This window comes from Vitis vinifera, chromosome 18 (genome assembly GCF_030704535.1).
Source record: "Vitis vinifera cultivar Pinot Noir 40024 chromosome 18, ASM3070453v1".
In the NCBI taxonomy this organism is placed as follows: domain Eukaryota; kingdom Viridiplantae; phylum Streptophyta; class Magnoliopsida; order Vitales; family Vitaceae; genus Vitis; species Vitis vinifera.
The window spans coordinates 3,465,278-3,488,275 of record NC_081822.1 but is presented as its reverse complement, the minus strand read 5'-3'; the positions used below and the strand labels follow the sequence as shown (position 1 = coordinate 3,488,275).

Below are 22,998 nucleotides of genomic sequence, written 5' to 3'. Positions count from 1 at the left end.
AAATGAAGCCTTAGTAATTAAGGAATCCTGAGTTGTTTTGAAATTATTTGCAATGTTTGTGGCAGTTGCTAATAGTGCTGTAATTCTATGCGGTGGATTTAAAGTTATACATGCTTGATGAGAAAACTAAGGCCAGAGAACTTTACTATAATGGGTGACTTGAAGGTTCTTACGACAAGTCTGTATGCCACCTCTTCTTTTTGTGAGAGCTTGCTCCATTATATTCTCTTTTCTTTTCACTGGGAGAATTTGTGACCAATCTGGTATTACTTCTAGATTTCCTGTTCGATCTTTTCCACCCTATGAAATGCATTAAACATTGGAGGTCTCCAACCTGGAAGATTCTCCCTCAATTGCCATGATTTTTTCTCTTTCCAATTTGAAGTATTGGTAACCTCGAGTTGCTTTCTATTACCTGAGTCATACCTGTAATTGAACTGAATAACAAAGTTCTATGTCCTCCAAATTAGCATCCCTTAAGCCATTCACATTTAGAGCTTCAGGACAGTGAAGACTTCTGTTTTTCTTGTTCTTTGTGCGAAGAAGGAGCAAGATTGGTTGCTCTCTAGCAAATTGACCTATATTTCACCTTTGTAATATGCTTCCACTACAGCTTAGTTCTGACCTGGATCATTTTATCATGTTATCTGCATTGTGATTATTTGTGATTCTCATTGCCCATTTACCATCTTTTAACTGCATCTGTTTGAATAATCTCTTCTCTGCGCTGCTTGAGGCTATCCATTACACATGGCATAAAGATTCATAGATCAAGTTATTTTTATTCAGAATCTGCACTGCTGTTTTAATTGATCTTGACTTCATCAAGCAATGCTGGTTGAGATTTCATACCCATAATAATATCAAGGAAGGGTATATGCTCCCTCCTTGATCAAGCCTCTCTCAATACAGAAAGTTTCATTGGGTGGCCCAACCAGTAAAATTGAAGGTTACTGATGAGCTGCCTCAGAAAAGTAATTCAAGGATGATAAATGCTTTTTTTAACTAGTGCAAGGAAATATACATCTATCATTAATTGCTTTCTACATGTCTAGCTTTGCAGGTGTCAGAGGATATGTTTTCTTTTTTAAAAAAATTTTCCCCTGTAAATAACTCAAGATCTCATAAATTACCATAGTGTTGTCTGAACATCTCCAGTCTCCTTGAAGTAAAAGCGCTTTGGAAAATTGGAAGGTGTTATACCATTTTACTAGGCTTTTTCATTTCAATTCTAAATGGTTTTTTTTTTGGTTATATTTTTAAGGTATTAATAAGCTACATAGAAACTGCTGGAAGCACTATAACCCGACAAAAGGCTCTTAAAGAACAATACCTTTTCACTTGCACGTGTCCTCGCTGTAGAAGAATGGTACTCACTATGTTAAATTTCTTGACAATGTTACATTATTGATCCTGTAGTGTTTTTCCTCTTTTAAAAATTGAAAGTTCACTCAGAATTTCTGCTGCTGTTTAAGTTTTTTGATTGTATTTTAAAGGGCCAGTATGATGATATCCAAGAAAGTGCAATTCTGGAAGGGTACAGATGCAAGGATGATAGATGTGATGGTTTTTTGCTTCGTGATTCTGGTATGTGATATTACCTGCATCAATTCTGATGTCTCTACTGCCTATTTTAATCTTCTTCTTTTTCTTTGGTTTCACTATGCAGATGACATAGGCTTTATATGTCAACAATGTGGTCTTGTTAGGAACAAAGAGGAGATAAAAAGGCTTGCAAGCGAACTAAAACCACTGTCAGATAAGGCTACTATGTCTTCATCTTCCCGTATCCTTCTTTAATGCTGAGAACTATCAATGATTAGTCGCAATACCATATTATGATTACTGACAATATGATTACAGTAATTTCTTTCTTGGAAGCTTTTTTCCTTCCATTGCAATGATTAAAGTAAATAATTTCTCATTGATCAATTCCATTCATTCGACAAAAAATGTATATTTTCCTGCTAGAAAATGATATTGATCTTTGACAGAATTTAGATTATGTAGAAGCTACTTCAATCTATAAGATGATTGAGAAGCTTCAAACAAAATTGTTTCATCCTTTTTCGATCAATTTGATGCGAACCCGTGAAGCTATTTTGAAGGTAACGCATCATCTTTGAGTAATATATTTTTTGAATGCTTTTTAGGGGAAAAATAGATCTCGCGTGGGTTTGTTTCATGGTAATGAATTGTTTGTTTCTGATTGAAAAAAAAAAAAAAAAAACAGGTTATATATATATAACCAATGTTTTAAAAGATTGAAAGTAGTCTTGTGGATTTTTTCCTAAATGAAGCAAGGTGTAAGCCTCGAAGTGGAAAGAGGCATAAGCCTGAAGTAAATAATAATAACAAAAAAGAAAATGAAATTCTCAAAAAAAAAAAAAAAACCCAGAAAATGCTAATAAAATCATGTGAAAATTGATTAATAAAATTAATAACAAAATAAATTGTTTGTCATTATTAATATTTTAAGTTTAGTTCCTTATTTCTTTTAAAATTTAACTCTTTCTCATGATTTTATCAAATAATCTTCAACACTACCATTATTATTACTATAGGGATCCTCCAAGGTATTATAATAACATTCAATTGTTCTATTATTGTCCCAAAGTTGTTACTGCCCACCAATTCTTCTCCTTCATCCATCAGTTGTAATGATTGTTTTTTCATTTATCTATCAATAATAAGATAATGATTATATATGAGCTTAGCCACTGCAGTAGCCAACAACTCCTTCAATTCTTTGTCTCGATATTCCTTTTTCCTCTCTGTCCAAATGGTTATTGGAAGTCAACTAAACCCTTACTTTGTAATAGGTTTAACCCAAGGCCTGGATACAAAGACAAAGCTTGTAAAATCTATACCAAAAGTCTAAAAGCCTAAAACCCATTAATACCCAATGAATACTTTTTTTTTGATAGGAAACGACAAAGGAATATATTGATAAAAAGGAAGTACAAGAGAAGGATGAGGAATCCTCCCACCAAAGAAAACCAAGACTACAAGTAATCAAATATAAGAAAATACAAAGAAAAAACAAGCAAACACTCTAGTTAGACCAACCCATTGGGATTACACACCGCTAACCAATCAAGTTGTAATACGTTAAGAGGTATCCCCTTAAAAACCTTAGAACAAAAAGCCAACAGAGAAGCTAGAAAACGAATAGAATCCCAAAGATACTCTGAATTCCTTACTTTATCATAAAAAAACCTTGCATTTCTTTCCTGCCACACCACCCACATTAAAGCGATGCACGCGTCTTGCCATAAAACAATCCCTCTCTTAGAAGATCCAAAACCATTAAAATTAGTAGATAACATGTCAGAGATGCTCCTTGGGGGGACCCAATCCGTCTTTGCTAATTGAAATAATCTGTGCCATAACCCCATCATCAAAGAACTGGAGAAAAAGGTGATCTACTGTTTCTCCATGCTTCATGCACAACTTACAAATGTCGGGACTAAGTGCTTTGTAGGGTCTTCTCAATTGTAGCAAGTCATTAGTATTAACCTTCTTGTGAGCCACCAACCAGACAAAGGACTTGACTTTGAAGAGGACTTGAGAATTCCAGACGAACTTAGTAGGGAAAACTGGAGGCGAATCAGAATATTGAGATAAGGCAAGAAAGAAAATATTTGACTGTGAAAAATCCTGAAGGAGATAAAGATCAGGATCTCATATCGGGAACCAAAGGTGATATGTGTAGACGATCAAGAGACTGCATAAGGCCTTCTAAATTTTCTATCTCAGTATCGGAAAGATTTCGACAAAAGTTGAAATTCCAAGAGAATGGGTGGGTAGATCCAAGGATTGAAGAAATAAGAGTATTTTTATCCGTGACTACACTAAGTAGTCTTGGATATTGGATCCCCAAAGGTTGGTCCCCCCACCACAAGTCTTCCCAAAACCGAATTCTATCCCCCCTACCACAAACTGAGTAAACTTAGAAAACTCTTGGAAGACTTGTGCAATGGCCTTCCAAGGACAACGATGTGACCATCTGACTATATTGTTGACATCCCAGCCATTGGAGTGTGATCCATAAATGCTTAAAAAAACTTAATGTCACAGAGTTGAACCCTCCTAGGATATCTCCACAACCATTTCCCTAAGAGAGCGACATTCCTTACAGAAATCTTTCCAAATCCCAATCCCCTTTTTGACTTCAGCTTACACACTACGTCCCAACTAACCAAATGATCTCTTTTGCCTTCCCCTACGCCTGACCATAAAAAATCTCTTTGCAATCTCTTAATTTTTGTTGCCACTGAGGCGGGAATCTTAAACAAAGAGAGAAAGCATGGCATATGGGTGAGACAAGATTGAATGAGGGTTATCCTGCCTCTAAAAGATAAATACGCCTTTTGCCACCCATCTAATATCTTTGATATCCTCTCAATCACAGGATCCCAAAAACCACACGCCTTAGGATTCCCTCCCAGAGGAAGACATAGGTAAAGTATAGGCCATTTAGAAGCCTTGCAGTCAAGCATCTCGACCAACCTAGAAAGATGATTCTGTTCAAGATTAATGCCATAGATATTGCTTTTGTCAAGATTAACTTTCAACCCAGAAATATGCCCAAACACTAGCAAAACATTCTTAAGGGTCATCATATCCTCTTCTCGAGTACTAGAAAAGAAAATGGTATCATCTGCAAATTGTAAATGGGATACCCTTGTTCGGTTCCTACCCACCCTGAAACCCTCAAAGACGTTTCTCTCCTCAGCTCTTAATAACATCCTACTCAATACATCTGCCACTATAGTGAATAAAAAAGAGGATAAAGGGTCGCCTTGTCTTAAACCTCTAGATGCCTTAACCCACTCTTTCGCATTACCGATCACTAGGACTGCAAAAGAAACCGATGACAAACAACCTCTCATCTATTTCTTTCATCTAGGATTAAACCCCTTCATCTCCAACACATGATCCAAAAAATCCCAACTCACGTGGTCATAGGCCTTTTCAAAGTCAATTTTGAAGACAACTCCTTCCTCCCCTGATCTTCTTTTCTCATTGGCTATGAGAACTGCATCCAAAATTTGTCTCCCTTGAACAAAAGCTCCTTGAGTAGAATGGATGGTTTCGTGAAGTACCCCTCTTAGACGTCCTGCTAACACTTTGGCTATTATCTTGTAAAGACTAGTGATCAAGCTAATAGGTCTATAGTCTGAAATTCTTTTTGACTTGCTTTTTTTGGGTAACAGAACGATAAAGGAAGTGTTAGTGCTTTGATTGATAATTCCACTCCTGTGAAACTCTGCAAACACTCTCACTAGATCCTCCTTTATCACTTCCCAACAATCTTGAAACACTGCAATGGTAAAGCCATCCGACCCCGGTGCCTTATCCCTATCCAACTGAAAAATGGCCTTAGAAATCTCTTCTTCAGTAAAGGGGGATTCCAACCTAGACGCACTTTCACCAGATATAGGGGACCAATCTAAGCCTTCCACTCTCCAAGGTTCTCTAGAAGGACTCGCGTAGAGCTTTTCAAAATACCTTAATATCTCCTCTTTGATGCTCTCTGAATTATTCAACATTAGGCCACTTTCATTCTCCAACTCCTTGATAAATTTCCTATTTTGCCTGTCATTGGCCACTTTATGAAAAAAATTTGAGTTACAATCCCCTTCTTTTACCCATTTCACCCTAACTTTTTGTCTCCATTGTATTTATTCCCTCAAAATCAACTCCTCTAGCTCTTTTTTTCTTAAAGCTATCTGGACTAAAAGTTCAGGGGATAGGCCCCCTTCTTGCTCCAAGGTATCAAAGTTAGCTAAATGTCACAAACTGATTCAAATGAGCCTCCCCATGGGCTTATATAGAGCCAGGAAGTTTCTGGAGACTCCTAGAGTGGGAAGAGTGTGGAAGGTTCTAGAGAAGTCTGGAGGAATCCACACAATTCTACACTATGGTGGAAGGCATGAGAGGAGTCCGGAGCTTTCTAGAGAATTCCAGAAGTCTCTTGTATATCCTTGTACATAGGCTTGTACCTAGAATAATGTAGGACATTCTAGAATATACTTGAGTTGTAAGGAACCCTCCAAGGTTCTAGAGAGTTCCATTGGTGCCTATAAATAGGTGAGGGTCTCATTTGGCCAAGGCACCAAGCAAGTGAGCTTCCAAGCACTTGTAAAGGCTTTCTTGAGTTAATAAGAGCTTCCATTCTTTGAAGAGTTGCCTACTAAGCTTCTTAAGCTTTTGAGTCGCAAGTGTCTTAGCCAAGCAAGCTAAGCATTGGGGGAGCAAGGCTGACTTAGCAAGATCAAGTGTCTTGACTTGCCTAAGCGCCGCACGAGCTTAGTGAACGACTAAGTCTGTGACATAAGTCAGACAAGATATTTTTTTTCCTTTTACTTAGCTCTCCAAAAGAAGCCTTATTCCACTCTTTCAATTTGGCTTTAACGAACTGTAATTTCCTCATGAACTTGTGCCCTTCCCACCCATTTCCTTGAAACTCTCTCCACCAACTTCCAAAACTCTCCTTAAAACTAGGATGTTGCAACCACATATTCTCAAACCTGAACGGCGTTGGTGCCCACTTGAACGGATTGGTTTCTACGACTATCGGCCAATGATCCGATGTCCATCTTGGAAGAACTTCTTGAAGACTTTGAGGAAATACTTGCTCCCACTCATTTGAGTACAGGAATCGATCTAATCTCTTGCATACGGGATGCTCTTGCAAGTTTGACCAAGTGAATGGTGCACTCCTTAAAGGTGAATCAATAAAGTCGCAATCTCTTATGAAATCATCAAAATCCTTCATGCTTGGGGTTAATCCTTATGACATTAAAATCGCCACCTACACACCAACGAGGAGAAGAAAACCCAAAAATGTCTGAAAGCTTCACCCAAAAATCCTTCCTAAGAGCTGAGTTGTTTGGGCCATAAACTGCAGATAGCCATAATGAGTCGCATCCATCCAGTGCGAACTTGATTGAGACCGAAAAGGAACCTAATACTACCTCCTCCCCACACAATTTTTTAGAGTCCCGGATGATCAAAATTCCACCCGAAGCCTCACTCGTCGAAAGGGCTGCCCAATCCTTATTTCTGGCTGTCCAAACACTACCCATGAACCTTCTATCACACTCCGCCTTTTCTGTTTCCTGAATCATCACTACATCTGGCTTTTCCGTTCTCAGAAAATCTTTAACCACCCTTCTCTTTTTCTTTGAACCCAAACCCCTAGTATTCCAACTGATTATCTTCATGTGTAAAACTCACTGACCCTAATCTCCAAACCAAATCCAACTGGTCTCACAATCCTGTGGAGCATCTGCTCTTCCTCCTGGAATATACCTTAATATTCAGAGACTTTAAAACCTCACGCACTTTTGCCATTTTCCTAGGGGACAGTTCTTCTATTTGGAACTCACCCGAATGAGAGCCCGTAGTAACTCCCTGGTTAACTGCAACCATGCTGGAGTCCTTAATAGGCGATCTTGGATTAGACGAAAGAGGGTTGACACTCTCGAACATCTAGTATGGAAAAGCAGGCTGGATTGCCTCCATTTCTAAAGTAGGGATATCAACAGAAGTTTGACCTTCATAAGCATCGTTGTCTTTTTTGAAAAAAAATTCAGAATTTACTCGATTTTCCATAGGAACCTAAGGTTGAAAGGCTGAACCAGGAAGCATGGGGGCAGAAGGACTTAGAATGGGGATGGAAGGACTCAGAAAGGAATAAGTGAAACCACAAGAAGGAGGTATATATGACTGAGGAGACTGAAAATGTGATGACGAGATTACCTCCAGATTTTCCGCAACCATCAATCCACAATTCCCCAAAAAGCTAGGCCCTTTACCTTTGGTTTCTAGCGTAGAAGGCAGAACCATGACTGCTGAGCCACGAGGATCGGACCCTACTCGGCCCGAAAATCCTTCCATGTCTTTGTTGGAGGAAAAATTGTTCAGATCCGCTTCATTTCTCAATGACGAAGCCCCTTCCCCTAAACTCTTCTTATGAAACCTTGGAAATCGACGAGAAAAGAGAGGACTTGCACTAAATCCTCTTTTCGCCTGAAATTTGGCCCCTGAAGCCTTTGCCTTTGGGTCATCTTTGTTGTCAGCCTGGTTCTTTCCGCACAAAATGGGCTCGCTGCAACACCGGATTCCCTGTCGGTGCTCAGAGCTTGGGGGAAAGAAGGTTGACCATAGCTTCCTTGAACCGTACAACACCTTCTTCTTCGCGGAACTACTCGACTGAACCTCAAGGAGTACAGGAACTATTTTCCCCTTTCCGTCTGTAGATGGGTCTTCTTCCCTGCGTAACGACGCCACTGTCTCAATTGGGATATTTTCTTCTGGGCTTAGGCCCAACCCCGACGGGCCTTTATACTTGCAACCCATTATAGCAACTTTAGGACCAGTCTTAGACAGTGACTGGGCCTTCCTCTCATAGGCCCGACAGCCCACATCGGCGATGGCCTCATCTTCTCCAGCCCAATCTCCTCCCGCTTCTTCAATCCCGTCCAGCCCATCTGCCGTCTTATTTGAATTCAAACGAGACAACGATGGGAGATGGCAGCCCTTGCCACGTGTTCCCGCTGAGATAAGCACAACCTTACCCCTTTCTCCCCCCTTCCTCAGTCTGCTATCTTCCCCGACACGGTATAAGTTGTTTATAAAATATGCGAAAGCCCACAAAGGCCCCAAACCCATTAAAACTCTTTGAATATTTGAGGCTTAAGCCTCAAGGCTGTAGGCCTCAATAGTCCAAGGCTCAAGCCTCAGTTACATTGTACTGAGGCCATAGCCTCAAGGCTACTATGCATAGCTTGGCCTTGAGGCAAGCCTTGATAACCTTTTAAGACACTGCTTATAATTGCATAATTTTGGCCGTCCAAATTTTTTTACAGTTTTGGGCAAAATAGCATTAAACTAAACCTGTAATCTGCAAATGGAATCATTACACCATTCTTTAAGTTGTGTCGGTTCCTTATGATGGTATCTTCTGTAGGGAAAACAATGTAGCATTTACCCTTTTATCATTACTTTTGATCATTCTAGATTGACTAGCTACTTTGTTGCTCTGGAAGCAAAGGATGAACACCTGATTTTTCAAATGCTATATAAAACAAAATGGAAATATTGCATTTTCATTTGATAACATAATATTTCAGGATAAATTTAGCAGTGGTCTTGTAGCATTATCTAGTGGGTTTAGTGTATGGTTTGATAGGAGGAAATCATTCACCTCTTTCAGATTTTGATGGAGATGAAAGATTGGAGAGCAGCATTAACATATTGCAAATTAACCATTCCAGTGTATCAAAGTATGTCTTCTTGCAACTTGAATCCTCAGTCAGAAATTATTTTGAAATATGGTATGATATGGTTGTTGGAAAGCTATGGTTGAGAATAGTTAGTTCATTCTTCCACTAATTGCTATTATCAGTTAGCATCCGTTTTGTATTTGTATTTGTCTTTGTTTAGAGATATGGTTTTACAGTGCATTTTTGTTTGCCAAAAAATGGATGTCTTAAAAATGTAATGGTTGTAAAAAAATAAGAAGGGTTAAGGAATTCTTTGGGACATTAAATGGAATACCTTTAGATAAGTAATTATGAATCGAGTAAATTGGAGGTCGATGGGATCCCACTACCTCGTGATAAGATAACAATGTAAAAATAAAGTGTCGTCTACGCAAATCAAAGCTTGTGGGAACATCATAAAGTGTTTGTTAGAAATTTCAAATGTTTATATGAATTTGTATTGCATTAACCCCAATGGTGTTTAAATAAATCACAAATATAAACAGCTCTAGGAAATACTATGTTAAAAAATCCTCACCTATTAGTTACCCACTGATAATATGTTTTATTCAATCATGAGGTTTTCTCATAAAGATGGTTGAAAAGAAGAAACAAAATCATTGGTATACTCATAGGGTTTTCTAAGTAATCACTATAGGATGAAACAGTCACACCCAAAAAGGAAACATAATAGATGCATGGAGCTAAGCATTAGATTATTTATTTATTTATTTTTGATCAGAGATTTTATACTTCATGACTTGTTGCTAGTGTTGCCTAAACAATTTTGATATGCCCAGATAGATTTTCCTTTTTGAACTACACCACATATTTAATCAGATTTTGTATGGAAGATTTTGTACTTCTTGAACTAACATCCTTCATAAACTTACTATTTCTATGTGATGAAATGGTCTTTTCAGATAAAACTTTCTTTCTCTACTTTTAAAGAGAACATAGGTATTATAACTCTCTTCCCTGATAGAAAAAATTTCTTGATTCCTTATGCTTGAATAAATAAATACAGGAAATGAATAGTATTGGGAAACTAATAAACAATGAATATAGGAAAATTCATGTGTCTTTGGCATATGCATAAATTGATTACAATGTTGATTATGTAGGTTATATTTAGTCAACCATGTGATAAGTAGATCAACTTTCCCACTAATCTTTGATATACACCACAATCCACTAAACTGACCTTCTCCTGTTCTCCCAAACTATGATTTGATTTAATTGGAATATCTGAAGGTTTTCAGCTCATCATTCCTGTTTCTTTAAGGAGATAAAAAAAGATGTTTTTTAAAGGAAATGAAAATTCCATTTTTAAGATCTTTTTGGTAAGATCTTTTTTCATACTTAAAATTTCCACCACATCATTTCTGGTCACAATAATATCATCTATAGATACAATTAGAATTTATACCGGGCTGGGAGAAGAATGTTTCCTAAATAAGCGTGTGATCTCTTTGGCTTTGATAATAACCCATTCTTACCATTGACTTGATGAACCTTCCAAACCACATTCTTGGAGATTGCTTCAATTCATATAAAACCTTTATAAGCTTGTTAACCTTGTTACATTTTGAGATTTCTTCATGTAAACCCGATAGGTATCTTCTTGTAAACTTGTTCCTTTAAATCACCATGTAGAAACATATTTTTTACATCAAATTACGACAAGGATCAACCAAGATTAGTAGTCAAAGACAACAAGAAGCAAATAGTATTCACATTAGCAACTAGAGCAAAGGTCTCCTTATAATCTATTCCATCTATTTGTATATATCCTTCTGCCACTAATCTAACTTTGGATATAGGATGTTTTAGTGCATTTATTAGTACCTTTACTAAGTGCAATAGGTAGGCCAAGATCCTCAAAGGTACTAGGAATTAACCTTTCAAGAGGAATTTCATACTTGCTCTGGGTGCAATGATTTGATCATGTAAATTTATTTGGCTGAGCTTTTCCCTTCTTGAATAAATCTTGAGAGGCAATGATTGGTTCTCTCCTCACCCTTAGATGATAAACTAGTTGTAGAATATTTTAGATTAGAAGGGTGTCCAACATTAATTTATGGTCAGGGTCAGGAGAAAAAGACTTGAATTCTGGTTGATTTTGTGATTATAATTTATAACTATGAATGTGGGTGGTCCTTTTTCAGATGTGGCTAAGTTAAAGTCAAAAAATAAAAAAATAAAAAATTCTGGTTGGATCATCATATCATGACTCCCTCTAAAGATCAACTTAGCCAAAGAAGGGTTGATTCTTAATAAAAGTTACATCACATGTGAGAAAAAACTTTTGGAAGAAGGATAATAACATTTATACCTTTTTGGTGTGGTGATTAGCAAAGAAATCCACTTATTGTTTTAGGAGCAAGTTTCGTTTGATTTTGATTATGAATATGAACAAAAGAAACACAACCAAAGAAATTCAGAGGGAGATTACCAAACCCAACAAAGGGAAGAATTGATAGAGAAGACTAACAGGACTTTTATAATCAAGAACCACCCATGAAGACAATCTATTGATTAAATGAGTAGCTGTTAAAATTGTCTCTCCCCAATAAGATTTGGGAACATTTATTTGAAATAATAGGGCTCTTGCTTGTTCCATCGACTACCAAACCCAAAAAAGTAAGGGAAAGGACTTCTAATCAAGAACCACCCATGAAGACAATCTATTGATTAAATAAGTGGCTGTTAAAATTGTCTCTCTCTAATATGATTTGGTAACATTTATTTGAAATGATAGGGCTTTTGCTTGTTCAGTTGATTTTGTAGAGTGGGTGGGATCTTGTTGAGTGTTAGGGTGTTTTTTGTGTTCTATATTTCGAGGCCTTGCTTGAGATGCTCCTTGTATGCGTCTTGTGTACTTTGGGTACCTTTTTCTTTTACTAATTTATACATATCTATTTTTACCTATAAAAAAAATACTTCCCTCCATTATTTAAACAAACAGTTTGGATTTTGCCATTAAACCAACATCATACTTGTTTCTCACTAGATAAATCCATTTGGCCCTTGTACAATCATTATTGAAAGTTACACACTACCTTGAACCTGAGATATTATGAGTCTTAGGTGGCCCCACACATCGATATGAATCAAAGCAAAAGGAATGAAGGTTGGAGAAATGAATTGGAAAGGGAACACAATGATGTTTAGCATATTCGCAAACCTCACAATGAAGATTGGAGAAATGAATTTCTCTAGACAATAAAGGGAAAGCTTTTTGCATCAAGGGCAAGGAAGGATGTCCTAGTCTAAAGTGCCACATCCAAATCTCTTTTTGTTGAGGTGAAATTTTTTCTAAAAGTTAGGGAGAAGGAGAGACACCAATGCCATCCTTGATTTCAACATGGTAAAAAGCTCTTCTCCTTAGCATGTCCAATCATCATCCCAGTAGCAAGGTCCTAAAAAACACAATGAGCTGGGAAAAGTGACTAAACAATTTAAATCTTTACGAATCCAATGAATAGATAAAAAAATTTATAGAAATTTCTGGTGCATGAAACACAAATTCTAAGGAAAGGATTGGATTAAAGGGACAAGCAAGGGTTCCATCAACAATTCTTCCTATACAAGGATTGTAGCATGTGCGAAGTGAAAATATTAGGAAATTTTGTCATATGATCCATGGCTCCTAAGTCAATGACCCAAGAATGAGGAAAACAGTCCTTTGAAACATTGAGAGCATAAGAAAACTTACTAGTTGCCTTCACTTAAACAAGAGGCATCAAATTTCTAACTGTGCCAACAGATTCTTGAGTTTGTCAATCTCCGGTTTACTCATTCATCCTCTTTCTTGGTTCTTTTCACCTGAACTTTTTTTTTTGGTAGAGGATTTCCCCCAGAATTCACATGATGCTCTTGAGCAAATTTTAGACCACATTTTCCATCACTTACTTTTTTCACAAAATGAAGACTTCCTATGAACTTTCCAGAAAGTTACTCTGGTGTGCCTTGGTTTATTGTAAAAGTAGATATTTTTGGTAGAGGATTCGCCCCATAATTCACATGATGCTCTTGAGCAGGTTTTAGACCACGTTTTCTATCACTTCCTTTTTTCACAAAATGAAGACTTCCTATGAACTTTCCAGAAAGTTACTCTGGTGTGCCTTGATTAATTGTAAAAGTAGCACCAATGGTTATCCTTCTCACTTGTTTTTCTTCCTTGAAACCTGAAGCCAGCAGGAGTATTATCATTCTGTTTCAAAGTTGCCTACAAAGAGACCTCTTGAGTGGTTTTATTGCAGCATAACCACTCTCCAACTTTCTTCTCCACTTGTAATGGCAAAGACTTTAGTTGAAGAGGGAAGAAAATCCTTACACAGCACTTACATTTTAACTTAATCGAACTCCACATTCAGACCAACCAAGTACTAAAAAATCCTTTCATTGTCTACCTTTATCAACTCCTTAGCATCCTGACTACACGCCATTTTAAAGCACTGGTAACAAAGTCAGTCCCCTATTTGTTATCTTGAATCTTACACTTAAATTCATACAGTTGAGCCATCCTGCAAACCTTCGAGTATCTTTGCACCACAGCCTCCCAGATTTTCTGAGAAATGGACAGTAAAATATAAGCTGTTTTTTATTTATTTATTTATATATAAAATGAATAAATAAATTTCTGGCTGCGTAGAACCTCATAACCATGATATGCGCATCGAATCCTCCTCATCCCGAGTTTTGTAATTGGGATGATCAGACTTAGCTGCAGATCAACAAGATGATTAAGCTTCCCTCGCCCCTTGATGAAGGTTTTGAGCACATTGAGACAGCTCTTGATAGTTCCGAGTCTTCCAACCATTTAACTTGAAGGAAACTTGGTAATTTTGATTATCACTAGGGAGGGATATAGCTTTTTGATGTGGAATGAGTGAAGGGATTTCAGAAACTTCTGCCATTTTCAAAGGCTTATCGACTGAATAAGAGAGAAACAAGTGATCTGAAATTTTTATGGACTTTCAAAGGGTTTCAGCAATCAAGACCAGTGAAAGAAAAAAATTCTGATAGTGAAGGCTGGTGAAATTTTCCTAAAAATTTTCTAGAGCTAACTATCTTTGATACCATGAAGAAAATAATTTTTTTCATTGAATAATAATGTATAAGTATATAGAGTAATGCAATTGGAAACTATTCCTAAACTAAGGTGGTGTTTGGTTTTTTTTTACTTAATTCTAAATAGAAATTAAAACTAAATAGTACTTAATAATGTTAAGTATTAGGTTGTTTGTTTTTATAATTTTTTATTTATATTAAGTATTAAAAAGTAAAAAAAAACCAATATGTTACTTTTTCTATTTAAAAAAAACCAAATATTTTAGTTTTTTCTATTAAGCTAAAAATTTATATTAAGTCATGAAAAAGTGGAAAAGCAAACAACTTAAAGTCTAAAAGCAAATTGCTTTTAACAAAAAGTTAAAAAACCAAACACCCTCTAAATCAGAAACTTATGGGTCAATATTAGTGTGAAAAGAGAGAAAATGGAGAATCCCTAATTTTTGTTATTAAAAACTATTAATAATACACATTAGACTTGGGTATATATATACATGCTAGTGGGACCCACAATACAATAAGGAAAAAAAAAGTACATAATTGAAATAACTGTACACTATCTAACACTCCCCCTCAAACTGGAGCATATATGTTATATGCACCAAACTTGTTACAAATGTATTTAATTCTAGGATCTCTGAGAGATTTAGTAAAAATATATGCTAGTTGATCATTTGAATTGACAAAACTAGTCGCCACACATCTTGATACGATCTTCTCTCTGATGAAATGACAATCAACTTCAATGTGTTTGGTCCTTTCATGGAAGACTGGATTGGATGCAATATGCAAAGCGGTTTGGTTGTCACAGATGAGCTTCATCTGTTCATCTTTTCCAAATCTCAACTCCCGAAGAAGATGTTTCAACCATATGAGTTCACATATTGTCAGAGTCATAGCACGATACTCGGCTTCAGCACTAGATTTGACCATTACATCTTGTTTCTTACTCTTCCAGGATATTAGGTTACCTCCAATAAAAACACAATACCCGGAAGTGGAACATCTATCTGTGGGTGAGTCAGTCCAATCTGCATCTGTGTAACCAACAACCTGGGTATGACCTTTGTTTTCGTACAACACACCTTGGCCTGGTGTGCTTTTGATATATCGAAGAATGCGGATTACAGCATCCCAATGGCTATCACATGGTGACTGTAGGAATTGACTAATAACACTTACAGGAAAAGAAATGTCTGGACGAGTAATGGTGAGGTAGTTCAGTTTACCTACCAGTCGTCGATATCTCTTAGGATCTCCTAAAGGCTTCCCCTGTCCTAGTATAAGTTTGACATTTGGATCCATAGGAGTGTCTACCGGTTTACAGTCTAACATACCGGTTTCTTCTAGGATGTCTAAAGCATACTTCCTTTGGGAAAGAACTACACCGGAACTGGATTGAGCTATCTCAATCCCTAAGAAATACTTGAGTTTCCCCAAGTCTTTAGTCTGAAAGTGGGTGAAAAGGTGTTGCTTTAGTTTCTGAATACCATTCTAATCACTGCCTGTAATAACGATGTCGTCCACAGAAACTACCAGACAAATACACTGCCCCGAAGAGTTATGATGATAGAAATCGGAATGGTCTGTTGTATTGCGAAACATGCCAAACTCCTGAATAACAGAACTAAAACGGCTAAACCATGCTCGAGGAGATTGTTTCAAGCCATATAGAGAACGGCGTAACCTGCACACTAAACCAGACTCCCCTTGAGCAACAAAACCAGGTGGTTGCTCCATATAAACTTCCTCAGCAAGATCCCCATGAAGGAAAACATTTTTAATATCTAACTGATAAAGAGGCCAAGAACGCATAGCAGCCATGAAGAACAATAGACGAACAAAAGTTATCTTGGCAACAGGAGAGAAAGTGTCACCATAATCAGAACCATAAACCTAAGTATAGCCTTTAGCAACTAAGTGGGCCTTAAGACGATCAACTTGACCATTAGGGCCAACCTTAACTGTGTAGACCCAACGACAACCAACTGTAGATTTATCAGAGGGTAAAACAACAAGATCCTAAGTGTCATTGGAGTGTAAAGCAGCCGTTTCATCTACCATTGCCTGTCGCTAGCCTGGATGGGAAAGAGCCTCAGGGGTGCTCTTGGGAAGAGAAACAGAAGATATAGCGGAAACAAATGCAGAATAGGGTGAAGATAATCGATGGTAACTCAAAAAATTGTAAATGGGATGAGGATTATGAGTAGATCGATTACCTTTCCGAAGAGCAATGGGTAAGTCAGCAGCAGGAGGCAAAGCTGAGGCAGGAGAAGCCGAAGGGATAGGAAGTGAGTCAGCAGGTACCTCGGCCAAAGAAGGAGGAACAGTGACACGATGACGGCGATGATAAACCTGAAGTGGGCGAGAAGGCACTGCATCAGGTGAAGAGATAATGGGAAGGGGTAAGACTTCAGAAACAGGAAGAGACTTAGAGGTTAAGAAGAATGGTGAGTCCTCAAAGAAGGTGACATCAGCAGAGAGAAAGTAGCGATGAGTCTCAAAGGAATAACAACGATAACCCTTTTGAAGTCTAAAGTATCCCAAGAAGATGCATTTTGTGACTTTTGCAGAAAGTTTGTCATGTCAAGAGTGAGAATATGAAGAAAGCAAGTACAACAAAAAACACGAGGAAGAAGGAAATAAAGTGGTTGGTCAGAGAAAAGAAGGGAATGAGGAATCTGATTGTGTAAGACAGATGAGGGCGTACGATCAATCGAATAACATGCTGTAAGAACAACGTCCCCCCAAAAACAAAAATGAACATTACTATGGAGAAGGAGAGTACGAGCTATCTCAACAAGATGTCGATTCTTACGTTCAGCTACCTCATTTTGTTGAGGAGTATGAGCACAAGAAGACTGATGAAGGATCCCATGTTGGGACATAAATGAAGTAAATGGTGCAGAAAAATATTCTCCAGCATTGTCACTGCGTAACACATGAATAGAAATATTGAACTGGGTTTGGATTTCAGCATAAAATTTCTGGAAAATAGAGAATAACTCAGCTTGATTTTTCATTTAAAATAACCAAGTACATCAAGAATAGTCATCAATGAAAGTAACAAAATACTGAAATCGTAAAGTAGATGCGGTCCGACAAGGACCCCAAACATCAATGTGGACAAGTTCAAAATGAGACTTTGCCCGATTATTCAAACGCTTTGGGAACGAGACGCGAGTATGTTTCCCAAGCTGACAGGACTCACACGCAAGCGACGACAAAGATGAAAAACGATGGACCATTTTTTGGAACTTGGATAGACTAGGATGGCCCAGGCGACTGTGGATGAAGAGGGGAGCATCAGTGGAAATGCAAACTGTAGGAGTTGAAGGCGAGGTGAGGTGATAGAGGCCTTGAGACTCACATCCTATGCCAATCGTCTTCCCCGTACTCCGGTCCTGCAAGGTCACAAATTTATAAGAAAAAGTAATAGAGCAGTTAAGAATACGAGTGATTTTGCTGATGGAGATAAGATTAAAGGAACACTCAGGAGTATAAAGGACAGAAGTGAAAGGTAGAGAAGGGAAAGGATGTGCCAAACCAATGCCTTTAGCCACAGTTTAAGAACCATTAGCTAAGGTAACAGTAGGTAAGGCAGAGGTAGTAGTAATAGAAGAAAAAAAATCCTTATTACCAGATATGTAATCAGAAGCGCCAGAATCTAGAATTTAAGGTCCAAGAAAAGATATGTGGGTAAGACAAGCAGAAACATTACTAGTCTGGGCAACAGAAGTAACAAAAGCTGACTTGGTGGCCTGATAGCAGAGATAGTCATCATACTCACTGTTAGTGAGGGAAATGCCCTGAGATGTGGAGTAGCTCGGAGGCTAAGGCGGCTGAGGATCAGATGACTGGGCCACGTGGGCAGTGCGGGGAGGTCGTCCATGTAACTGATAACACCGATCACGAGTGTGACCAAGCTTATTGCAATAGGTGCAATGAGGACGTTGGCCTCTACCTCGGTTACCACTGCGTCCTCCTCGAGAGCTAGTTTGAGAAACTAACACAGAAGAATCTGAAGTGTTATCAGATCGCAAAGTCTGAGTGGAGGAGATACGGAGGAGGCGAGCAAACACATCATCCAAGGATGGAACGGAGGAACTACCAAGAATCTGATTGCGGACGGTCTCAAAATCTGGACGGAGGCCAATAAGCGTAAGAACCATGAAGAACTTGTCAATTTGTGTTCGTTGATCCCCAACATCAGTAGTAAGAGGCATCACGGTCAAGAATTCCTCTTTAAGAGAGGCAATCTGGCCAATATAAATAGATAAATCCATGTCTTGTTGTCTGACATTGACAATAGAAGAAACCACCTTATAAAGACGTTGGATATCATTCGTGTATAGCCCTTTCGCCTGATTCCAAAATTTAAAGCATGTTTTGTAGGCCCGAAGATGAAGCAAAATCTTAGGATCAACCGATTGCCATAACACACTACATAACTGTGCATCTATCTTCCTCCATTGTACTCTGTCAACCTCAAGGATATCCGCCTCCTGCGTAACAATGTGATCCTCATAACCTTGACTCATAAACCAAAGCTCCACAAAGGCAGACCAGGACAAATAATTTTCACTGCCAACCAATTTCTCTGAAGTAATCATAGGAGATCCAGATATAACAGAGGAAAAAATGGAACTTTTAATAGCCATATCTACTTATCTGGAGAACGAAATATGTTTGGATCGAAGAGAGCCCTAATACGACTTCAGATCGTGGCTGAAAGAAGAAAAACCAAGGATCCGCGGTTGTGAGAGACCAAATAGTAAAGAAAAAACAAATGTGGCACTACTGGAAGGGTAGAAGAACACTTCCTAAGACACGTGCAGGGCTCGGGGTGGAGAGGAAGTCACCGGAGGTCGCCAGAAAGGCTGTTTAGAGGGTCAACGGAGACAAAAACCTCAAAAAATGCACTTGCAGGGCTCGGATGGCACAAGCACAGATGGAGAGTGGCTAGACGGCGTCAGGCGAGGTTGGAAGTGGAAATGCGTTGCCAGAAAGTGCTCCACGCGCCCTCACGCGCCGGCGCATGAGGTTCAGGCTGCAGGAGAAACGCCCGTGGCCGGTGCGTGACTGAGATTCTCCCTCTGGTGCTTTGACAAAACTTGAAGATCTCCTCCTTGCGCACCTGATGGTATGGTCGGTGTCGGAAAAGGACTTCGCCGAAAAGAGTCGCCGGCGGTAAGGGTTTTCTGACGGCGATATGGTTGACCGGAAAGCTTTAGGAGATGGAGAAGATGACCGGAATGAAACACGGTCACTGAAAGGTTTCCCAGAATTGATTCACGGATAAACCGGAAATAATTAGGTTTTTTTTTTCCCTAGGCTCTGATACCATGTGAAAAGAGAGAAAAGGGAGAATCCCTAATTTTTGTTATTAAAAACTATTAATAATACACATTGGACTTGGGTATATATATACATGCTAGTGGATCCACAATACAATAAGGAAAAAAAAATGGAAAAGTAAATAACTGAAATAACTGTACACTATCTAACAATTAGAATAAAACAAAAAAACTACATAATGTACAACACTATAGGGATATTGGTCAACTTTCCCATATAGATGAGAATCAGCCCAAAGAATTGATTGAGACCTTCTAACATCTGAAATATGTATATCCTGTTTGCTTATCCTGCGTACCAACCATAGCCCTAAAACAAAAACATGTCCTGATTCAAAGATATGCTGCTTCAAATCTTTTTGATGAAGAAGCAGAACATTGTTTTAGGTAAGATAAGCCCACTGTTTGAACATAACAACCAAACCAAAAAACAGGAAATCAAGCCCAAAAAAGAGAGAAGATTCAAGAATTCAAGAAACAAGGGAAAGTTTGTTGCATTAGTAAAAGGAAACTTGCAGGGGGAAGGTCAGTTACATGAACGGAAGAAATCTGACCCTAGCTACTTATTATCAGAAGTGGGACACCAACAATTAGAGGGGTATGTTTTGGTCAATTCACTTGATGCAACACAACATGAGTATGGTAATCTTTTCCTAGAGTCTGCTGAGAAGATTGTAAACAGGAAGGAATTTAGTTTGATGAAAAATACAATTTCTATATCACAATGCATTCTTTATCTGAATCCTTCATATTACTTTACTGTTATGCTTCATATGCTCTTGGACTATGCAGGCCATGTTTTAAATCTGGAGGTTGAAAATCCAAATATTGTTACTGCTGGCATTCTGAATTTGATAAATTTTCTTCACTGCAGGAGTTTATCCAGGATTCCACCCTTTGCTTGGGCTGCAATATTATACGTGCGGGAAACTTGAATGGTTAGAATCTATTCCTGTATTCTTATTTCTGGCTCCTGTTTCTGAAGGTTTCCTTCTATTGTTTTTCTTGATTCTTTTGTTTCCCTCAAAATTCTTTAGTTAACTCCATTTCTCACTGCATGCTTACCTTTGTTTTTCTTTTTCAAGTGAACAAATTCCTCAGAGTGGCTCAGAATCTTTTATACATATAGGCATGGATGTGAAATTGCATGAACTTATCGCATTATGTAGCTTTAAAGGTATAACAGAAAATTACACAGCTCCTTGGCCCTCTTTTCCTTTTTTATAGGCTCACAGCCTCTAGGCCGTCTTGGTTTTCTACAGTTGAAATGGAAAGGAGTAGCTCAATTAACCTGTTAAATTGGTCAAGGCACTTTTGTGTATTACCATTCTTTTTCATAGTGTTTATTTTTCTGTTCAGAATTTCTCATGGAATAGAAGTCAATATTGCTTACCCAACTAGGATTTTGGTTGGCTGATTGTTTACACATAGTTCTCACTCATGAGATTTTCATTTTGCCCAGAGCTGACTTTTGGTGTTGTGCCCTATAATTTGAGAGTTAAAAGTTGATGATAATTGATTTGAGCAGTGGACTGTGCTTCAGAAGAATCCTATGTTCTTTATTGTCTCCTTTATCATTGGAATTGTGTTCTCCATTATTAAGAAATTATCATCCCAAGCCATGGATGTACCCTTGTTATAAGTTGAATCACATAAGATCCTTGTTTTTGTTTGACTCCTTTCTATTGTGTTGATTCTTTTATTTGTTTTTGTCTAATAAACAAAAAATTGAAGCTGTTTTCATACAAAAATTGGTGCTTAATGCTTTTACACCACTAATTGGTATCAAATCCCAAAGTTTCTATTGTAGGTACTTGACTCGTATTGAATCTGCATATGGAAACAAAAAATTAATCTTTGTTTAAGGTGGAAAGGTTTAATTGGATGAACATATGTAAAACCTTTTTCCCCCCTATTCATTACACTGTTCTTGGTAGAAGAAGACAGGAATGAATGCATCGAAAAAATTGCATGAATTGTCAAGTATTGATGCATTGATAGTAAAAATGGAGACTTAACTCTTAATATTCCCTCTCATTCATCAAGTGAGCATCTTGTCATTGATACTTGTTCTGTATTTGCATCCTTCTTAAAAGAAAAGGACATTATATTTTAGCTGAATTTTTCCACTGATCAAGCAAGATTTAGAAGCCACTTGCATTCCACAGTAGTTGATTGGTGATTATTGTGAAGCAATGATATTATGTTTGGTCCTACCACTTCATGAAAAAGAAAAAGTAAAAATAAGATTTGATATTTAATTCTCCTGCTTTGCAAAATGTGATTTGTATATTTCATGGCTTCGGGGATTGAATTTGGACCATTACTGGTTAGGATTTTGAGTTCTGTAAGGTTTCTTAGGTTTTTATAAGTTGTATGAAAAGTTGTGAATATTGCTTTGAGAAACCTTGAATACTTGAGTTCTTGGTTGTTTGTCCAGAGATGTCTTGTTCAATGGTAGAGACTTCACCTGTACTCTTCAAATTTTGTTCCCTCCCTCTTTTCTTCTTTAGAGGTGGCATTTTCCCCTGTTTTCAGTTTTTTAAAGAGGTGCTAATGGTCTTAATTTTTATAGGTTACTTGGGGAAACAGAGGATGCTGTCAAATCGCTCACTAAGGCAGCAGATATACTGCAAATTACTCATGGTACAAATACACCCTTTATGAAGGAGCTCCTGTTCAAGTTGGAGGAAGCACGTGCTGAAGCATCTCACAAACGATCATCTAAAGACAAGTAGAAAAATCCACCTCCCAATCATATCTATACATGAGTAACTGCTATCAATGGTCCTGTACCTTTTTCCATCAATGACCCACACCATGGAGAAGACAAGAAGTAGCCTGCATACTGTTGCTGTTTGCTCATCACAACGATATCAATTATCTGTCATGCACACCATGCAGTTCATATCTGAAATTTATTTCAGAATGTAAATGGCCTCTCAATATGTTACTCTCAAAGACCTACCTCACCTAATGTCTAAAGAATGCCTGTATCCGTTTCTAACATCAATTGTTGGATGAAAAATGGTTGCAGAGAACTGGTATTTTCAGCCCTAGCTCATATGGCCTCAACCTGTGTTCTGCGTACAGAATATTTTTTCCCGTAGTGACATCCTGTAATCTTCTTGTACGAGTATTACTACTTGTACTAAATCAAGGATGGAAAAAAAGAAAAAAAAAATCACTGACAAGTTGCATTTGAATTGCCTACGGTCAGTGATTACTTTGGAAAGTATTTGGAAACTCATAAGAAATAGACAGAAGCCTCAGCACAGGGGCAGAGTAAC

The 22,998-nt window shown here is 37.8% G+C and overlaps 1 protein-coding gene across 7 annotated transcripts in view; it reads left to right on the top strand.

Annotated features, from left to right (window-relative positions):
• The window catches only part of LOC100267791 (histone-lysine N-methyltransferase ASHR1), a 40,638-nt gene extending 17,724 nt beyond the window's left edge, over positions 1-22,914 (top strand). For 2 of the 7 annotated variants that reach the window (XM_019216561.2, XM_019216560.2), the window contains exons 8-14: positions 1,265-1,369; positions 1,497-1,587; positions 1,670-1,786; positions 2,002-2,108; positions 9,227-9,347; positions 20,583-20,646; positions 22,284-22,914. In XM_019216561.2, the coding sequence (XP_019072106.1) occupies positions 1,265-1,369; positions 1,497-1,587; positions 1,670-1,786; positions 2,002-2,108; positions 9,227-9,347; positions 20,583-20,646; positions 22,284-22,446 (768 nt within the window). In that variant the 3' untranslated portion in view covers positions 22,447-22,914. The remainder of the gene's footprint in view (positions 1-1,264; positions 1,370-1,496; positions 1,588-1,669; positions 1,787-2,001; positions 2,109-9,226; positions 9,348-20,582; positions 20,647-22,283) is intronic. The other 5 variants (XM_059734979.1, XM_010665950.3, XM_019216562.2 and 2 more) reach the window with 4 other exon arrangements.
• The last annotated feature ends 84 nt before the right edge of the window (positions 22,915-22,998 follow it).